Here is a 7,833-nt window from a genome sequence, read left to right as displayed (position 1 = left end):
CTTGTTTCCTCTTTTGAGCTACTGCATTTATAGGTGTAGGTCATGTTATTGAATTGTATCAGACGATACTTTTTTCCCCTCTTCTTTCTTCTTAGGGTTGAGCTCTGTTTATCCAGTCATTGAAGTCCAGTCAAATGTGCATCATCTGCAAGTGTGGGTGTTCTTACGTCTGTCCAGCCTCTTTTTATCGGCTGGCCACCCCGCTCTCCACTCTAGACCTCTGCGGCTGTGTCACTGACCCTGAGCCCATGAGTCCCCAGATGTTGCCTTGCTATTGGCTGACCAGGTCTCCATACGGGTTCACAGTAGTTTGCTGAATGATGTAGGGCTTAGCTCGCCCCTTCGTTGATGTTCTTCGCTTACTTCCCCTTCTGGGTGACGTGCGTGGTTATCAGTCAAAGTGTATATTTCCCTTGCGTCTTAGTCTTGGAAGAGAATTTGCACTGAGAGGATCCGATCACTTGCCTTGATGTCTCCTGGGCAGGCCACCTGTATGTTCTTGTGGTAACAGTTGGACTGCCCTTGTTGTTTTGTATTTTTCCTGTAGGTCCTTCTTTCAAGAGGTGTCTTCTGGTTTTCTAGCTGCTCCCAGCTGGTCTGCTTGTCCTTTCAAGTGGAGAAATTTCCCGTCTCTGAAGGTCTGGTTGTGGTTCGGTCTTCCACCTATACTCCCATGTAATGCAGAGGCTCCTCAGTAAACCTCCTTCACTGGACACATTGTAGGCCCATTTTAGGTATTCTAATCAGTTATAGGCAGAAGATGGGCTTACAAGCTTTCCATGTTGGTATTTCTGGTTATTCCTTTCTCTCCCCCTCCAGTGTCTGTTTTATAATGATATACTTTTTTTTTTGTCATAAATCTGGCTACCCTACTGAGAATATTTATCAATAAAAATGGGGGTGATCTTTTGCACTACTGACCTCAAAGGGGATTGCTGAGTAGTTGAAATAAAATAAAATAGAGTTGTTTGCCTGAGGCCAGGAGTGGAGAGAAACAAATGACGGAAATTTTTAGAAAGGACTCTTTCCTATCTTGATTACGGTATTGGTAATTGTATACATTCACCAAAATTCATCCAACACCTAAAATTGGGGAATTCTGCTATACACAAATAAAATTTTTATGAACAACAACAAAATAAAATAAAGAGGAAGAAAGTTCTGTGTATAGAAATTTAAACAATTTCTAATTTTATATTCTGGAGTCTATTATTTTGAAGGAGACCTGGTGGCACATGGTTAAGTGCTAGGTTGTTGACTAGAAAGTTGGCAGTTCAAACCCACCCAGCGGCTCCAAAAGAGAAAGACTTGGCAATCTGCTTTGGTAATGATTACAGCCAAGAAAACCCTATAGGGCAGTTCTACTCTGTCACGAGGGCTTACTGTGAGCTGAAATCAACTAGACCACAACAACATGATGTGTGAGCAAGAAGACTCACTGTGAGGACATATTCAGTATAGGTAGTCCCCTATTTATGATGGATTTAAGATAAACCACATTTTTTACCACCTTTTTTGTTGTTGTTGCAGGGGGGCAGTTGAGGGGAGGTACATCTTATCCTTAGCATATCTTCCTGGAAGTTATGGGAAAATGCATGCAAGGAATATCGGGGGGGGGGGGGGGGGGTGGGGGGGTGGGGAATTGCTGAGCTATGTGAACACAATCCACACATTTGATCAGGATTAATAGAATAGAAAAGGCGGTGGAAAAATTGTCCATATGGCACGAACGCTGACTTTAGAACTGGCTGTTGTAGATATGGAGTCCTGGCATGGCACTGTAGGATAAGCACTCAACCACAAGGTTGGTTTGAACAGCAAGGTCGGTGGTTCAAATTCATCAACTCCTTAGAAACCCTATACAGAGTCACTATGAGTCAGGACTGACTCAAAGGCACTTAAAAACAACATCAATTGTAGATATGGAACAGCTGATACATCACAAAGAAGAGGAATTGATAGATCAGAACTTGCTAGGGTTTGAAGAGGAAAGAGATACTAAAGAAGAAAGAAGTACGTAAAGAAGGAGAGAAGCTATAAAAAAATCTAACAGTGAAAGGGTGAGCTAGAGTATTTTAAAGCTAAATTAGGGACCTCAGTAGCTTGAAAACATGGACCCAAATGCTGATGGCTTTACTAAAATTAACACACAAACTTCGGAAGCAGTGAGCTGTTACCATGAAATATATGAAGAAGGAATAAAAAAGGAACATACAGACAACTCTCACTAACTTTCTAACTAGAAACAACATCCCCATTCCTAGAGACAATCCACATGGTCCAGAACCTTCCATGACTAGAATTAATATCACAATTGACAAAAAAACCAACATCATCCAGCTATTCTTCATCATGGGAATAAATATTTATGATTGGTATGTTCTTTATGTATTTATTAAATAAAATATACCTGGTAAATTATATGTTGTGTTTCCAATCCCTCAAAACAAAGAGATTGAATTTACAAGACATTGAAAATAAAAGGCAATAATAATGAAAACTTTTTTTTTAATTAGGTATTTCACATATATCACAACTGACAACAGTTGTCAGAAAGGAATACTATCGTTAAGTCGGGGACTACCTGTAAGAAAACTGAGCTGTCCATCAACAAAGGATGTTACTCACTAGAAACCCAGAGGCTGCCTGAAAGCACTCTCCTCAAAATGCTCATCTCTTTGCTACACATTTCTGTAATGTTAAGTTGTGTGTAAGTATGTGTATTTTAAATTTGGGTTTCTACTGTCTTGAAAATCAGGATATAGAATTTAAGAATGAAGGAGAAGGGTTGGAAGAGAAGGGGAAAAGAGAGAAGAAGAAACTTTTTGTGAAGGGAAGGAGAGAGTAAATTTATTTCCAAAGTTCCATTTACTCCTCTAACCCATTTTGAAGACTTATAGCACCTCCTTATTAGAACAACAAAACCAATTAAAGCAGACTAATAAATCAGTCTGCCTCCAGAGAAAATACCGTGGGGACATCAGAGTGAGAACTAGAGTGGGAAATGACCTTCTGTCTTAATAAATCACCCATTCCCTGGGTTTCAAGCCTGCCAGTACTTGAAATCTATGAATATGGTCTATTGAAAACAAAAATAGAGATGCACCTTTTAAAAAGGAGTAAATGCAAGAAACTCTGGAGAGAAAGGAAATTAAATATCCATACAGCCCCTTCCTGAGACCCTACACCATGGGAAAGGGACTCCTTGATGTACAGCCAGTTTGCTCATTTGAATGGGGCCACTGCCTTGGGGAACAGCTCATACTGAAATGGAGCCCACCACCACTCCAGTACCCTGCCAGCTGGGGCAGGTGGGGATCACAGGACTGGAGAGGGATTGGGAGAATTGTGTGCTCCTTCCCACTCATCTTACAGATATAGATGATCAGAAGTGGTGATAACAAAACAAGAAAGGCCAATTCTTTGTCGTCAGCTCATTTCCCACTTTGGTGACCCCATGTGTTATAGAGTAGAAATGTTCCTATGTTGCTGCTGTTATTGAGGGGGTGGGGGGGGTAGGAGGTGATATTTACAGAAGCAGATCACCAGGCTTTTCTTCCATTGGATTGCTGGGTGGATTTGAACCACCAGCTTCTTAGTTATTAATTTAGCACAAACCATTTGCACTATCCAGGACCTTTTTGAAGTGGCAATATGTATTTATTGAGCTGTATGCTAAACGATTCACGATTCATCATTACAAAGACCTGTTTCTCGGATTAGGACTTTGAGACCTTGAAAGATGGAGTATCCAACAAGAGACGCATGGTCAGATAGTTTCAACAGATGGTGCTGGCAGAACTGGAAAGTGATATGCCAAAGATTGAAACAAGACCTTTACCTCACGCCTTATACAAAAACCAACTCAGCATGGATTAAAGACTTAAATGTGAATCCCAAAATTATGAAGGTCATCCATGAAAAAGTAGGGACAAATGTGAGGGCTCTAATTCAGGGAATACACAGACTATCAAACATTTTGAAAATTACGCAAACAAAAGTAGACAAAATAGATGATTGGGGCATACTAAAAATGAAAAACTTATGTGCATCAAAAGACTTCATCAGAAGAGTAAAAAGAGAACCCACAGAATGGGAAAAAATCTTTTGTGATAACACATCAGACAAGGGACTCATTTTTAAAATATATAGGAAACTACAACACCTCTAAGGATCTCTAGTAGCGTAGTGGTTATGAATCAGGCTGAGAACCTTAAGGTTGGCAGTTTGAAACTACCAGCTGTTCCGTGTGAGAAAGATGAAGATTTCTGCTCCCGTAAAGATTTACAGCCTTGGAAACCCTATGCAAGGTCGCTATGAGTCGGAACCTACTCCTCGGCACATCACTACCACCACCACAACACCTCTACAAGAAAAAGACAAATAACCCAATTAAAAACTGGGCACAGGACATAAACAGACACTTCACCAAGGAGGAGATCTGGGCAGCCAACAAACATATGAAGAAATGTTCACGATCACTAGCCATTAGAGAGATGCAAATCAAAACAACAATGAGATAGCATCTCACACCAGCAATAACAGCAAAGACCAAAAAAGTAGAGGACAATAAATGTTGGCAAGGATGTGGAGAGTTTGGGATGCTCTGCATTGCTGGTGGGATTGCAAAATGGTCCAACCTCTGTGAAAAGCAATATGGCGCTTCCTCAGAAGGTTGGAAATAGAAATACCTTATGATCCAGAAATTCCTCTACTTGGTATTTACCCACAAGAAATACGAGCCATAACACGAGTAGATATATGCACACCAACGTTCATAGCAGCACTATTTACAATAGCAAAAAGATGGAGACAGCCTAAGTGCCCATCAATGGAAGAATGGATAAACAAACTGTGGTACATACACACAATGGACTATTATGCTACATTGAAGAATAACAAGGAAGCTGTTAGCTATCACATAACATAGATGAACCTTGAAGACATTATGTTGCGTGAAATTAGGCAGTCACAAAAGGAGAAATGCTGCATAGGACCACTACTGTGGTCCATACTAAAGGGTGGGGGGATTCTTTGCTGGTTACCGTGATGTGGGGGACAGGGGGAGGGGAAGGAGGGGGAGCTCAGGGTAAGGAATAGACACAGGATAGTTTGGATGCTAGGGAGGGGGGCAATACACAAGAAGGGGGAGGGAATTGGAAGAACAAGGCAGATGGGAAAACAATTAGGCAGGTTTGCATGGGCTAAGTGAGACAGAGGTAAATAATGATGTATGCACAACCTTGGAACAACAGAGCTCTGGGATATAGGGATTGAGACATGGTTGGAATGGGGAAAAGGGGGGAAATAATGTTAAGATGCTTGGCTGACTTTCAATCTTGGTTTCCCTGGCATACTATTATAAAATAGATACTTGAGGGGGAGAGAAAGGAATAGCCAGAAACATCACCATAGAACGGTTGTAAATCCATCTTTTGCCTACAAGTGATTGGAATACCTAAAATGGGGCTACAACATGCCCAGTGAAGGAGGTTTCCTGCAGAGCCTCTGAATTACATAAGATTTTTCAGGAATCCTGAACTCCACCCAGAATCTTCTGAGGTGAGAAATTTCCACCGGAAAGGACAAGTAGACCAGCTTGGAGCGGCTAGAAAAACAGAAAATACTTCTTGAAAGAAAGACCAACAGGAAAAATACAAAACAATAACAGCAGTCCGACTGAGTTGCTCGCCCAGGAGACATCAAGGCAAGTAGTCAGGTCCCCTCAGGGAAAACCCCCTTCCAAGACTGAGACTCAATGGGAATACATGAGCAGACATGTGCTCTGACTGGTGACCTCTGACTGGGGAAGTGAGAGAAAAACAGCAATGAAGCTGCGAGATAAGTCCAACTATGTTCAATAGACAGGTGGAGACCTCGTTGGCCAGCAGTGTGGCAAGACCTGGGGACTCTTGGGCCCAGAGTCAGTGACATAGCCAGAGAGGACTAGAGTGGAGAATGAAGCATCCAGCTGATAAGAAGAGAGGGCATATGCACAAGAACACCCACACTTACAGATAATACCCACTTGACATGGCTTCAGTGGCTGGATGATCAGAGCTCAGCTAGAAGAAGAAAGAAGAGGAAAAAAAAAAGAGTAATCTGATACAATTTGATGAATTTACACCTATTGATGCAGTAGCTCAAAAGAGGGAACACATTTTTACAGCGAGGATCATTCCTACCCCCTCAATACACAGAGCAGACGAGGATGGGCAACTTGGACATTGGCTATCCAAAATGGGTGGGAGTGGGGGCTACAAAGGCAGAAAGTGACTGGCTTACAAGCTTTCAAGAGGGAGCCTAGATCCAGAGGGCGCAGAGGAAGGTAGAATCTCCACTGAGTAGAATCCAACCTGTCTGGGTAGGATTGATGAAAGGAGATGTGGAGAACATTCATGTGGTACAATAGTGAATGATTACTATCAGGACTGACTGTGAGGGTTGGAAATGTAAAGGTAGACGTTTTTGTAGCACTAGGAGGGGAGTGATTGACTTTGCAGGCCAGGAGCATCAAGGGAGAAGAGCGGAGTGGGAGAGCCAGACACTACCCAGAGCAACAGTGACGCCAGAGATGGAGGCAGAGAAGATGATGTGGAGAGATGGAGCGGCTGGGGGCTTTAGACCCCCCAAGAGGGAGAGGGGCTGTGGGCTGAAGACCAGGGTGCAGGCTTGCCGCGTGTACCATTTGGTTGGTTGATGATGTATGGCGGGGATTGTAACCAAGGCAATGTAACGATATACGATTGGATGAATGCAAAGCTAATGTTGTCCCATGTAAACTATCACACAATTCACAAAATATTTTAAAAGAGAGAGAAACCCAAGTCCAAAGCCTCCGTTGGACCGGCTGGTACCCGCCTCCAACCCACTTACCTGTTCATCCCAGCGATGCAACTGGCTGTAGCGCACCCGGCAGAAGAGGAACCCATCCAGATACACAGAGTACAGCTGCAAACACACAAACATCCCGGTTTCAGTCCCCGCTTAGCTGAGGGAGCAACTGAGCCCCTGTTTCCAAACTATCCCTGGGCCCCCTCCCCGCCCACTTGGCCCTGGCTCCGGCGCACCACGTAGCGGCCCCCCAGGGCATCTGGACGCTGCTGGGACACAGGGATACAGAAGTGCATCTTCATGGCTCGGGCAGCAGCCCGGGAGCAGCCTAGAGTACAGGACCTGAGGCGGCGACACGTCCTCGCTCGCAGCACTGGGCACCGGGCGCTGGGAGCTGCTAGCCCAGCACATCGCCAGGGGCGGGGCCCTTACGCTGCTCCCCTCGCCCCGGGCGTTGATAGGTGGGGCTGGGGCCAGAACGGCGCCCCTCCTAGTCACCGCCCAGCTCTTGCCGCTGCTCCCGAGCCTGCATAGTGGAGGGTAGTGCGTGTCTACAGCTGCCCCTAGTGTGGTCCAAAGGTGCAGCCAGGCAAGTCTCTCGGGTGCACCCACGAGCCACATGAACCCACAAAAGTCCTGAATCGTAGCTCCAGTTGTAGCCTTGCCCCGAGCAACTGCCCACTCCAGCATCTCAGGGTCAGGACCTCTCAGCACCCTGGAGGTGAATCTGGAGAGAAACAGGCGGTCCTGCGTGTCCGCTCCAGGGCCACACTCAGACCTCTGAGGTTTGAACAATGTTTGGCCCACGTTCCAAAGGGCTTATGGGGCAGTGAGGGAGGGAGGGAGGCTGTCAGACAGACAGAGCACATTCAACACCTCAGACTGTTGAGGGTTTCTCCAAGTAGGAGTCCTGAGGTGGTTAAAAAAGTGTGTGTTCCATTACCTACCCACACTGCCTGCAATGCACGATGAATTAAGATTTTTCTTTTTAAATACACC

The 7,833-nt window shown here is 44.5% G+C and overlaps 1 protein-coding gene across 1 annotated transcript in view; it reads right to left on the bottom strand.

Moving 5' to 3' along the window:
- SNX31 (sorting nexin 31) overlaps positions 1-7,136 on the bottom strand; it is a gene marked incomplete at its 3' end in the record, with an annotated part of 76,155 nt that extends 69,019 nt beyond the window's left edge. The window contains exons 1-2 of the mRNA XM_006877172.1: positions 7,071-7,136; positions 6,877-6,951 (exon numbers count right to left, since the gene is read on the bottom strand). Coding sequence (XP_006877234.1) covers positions 6,877-6,951; positions 7,071-7,136 — 141 coding nt within the window. The remainder of the gene's footprint in view (positions 1-6,876; positions 6,952-7,070) is intronic.
- Between the last annotated feature and the right edge of the window lie 697 nt (positions 7,137-7,833).

This window comes from Chrysochloris asiatica, unplaced genomic scaffold (assembly GCF_000296735.1).
Source record: "Chrysochloris asiatica unplaced genomic scaffold, ChrAsi1.0 scaffold00444, whole genome shotgun sequence".
Classification (NCBI taxonomy): Eukaryota; Metazoa; Chordata; class Mammalia; order Afrosoricida; family Chrysochloridae; genus Chrysochloris; species Chrysochloris asiatica.
This window is presented reverse-complemented; position numbering and strand designations above follow the sequence as displayed.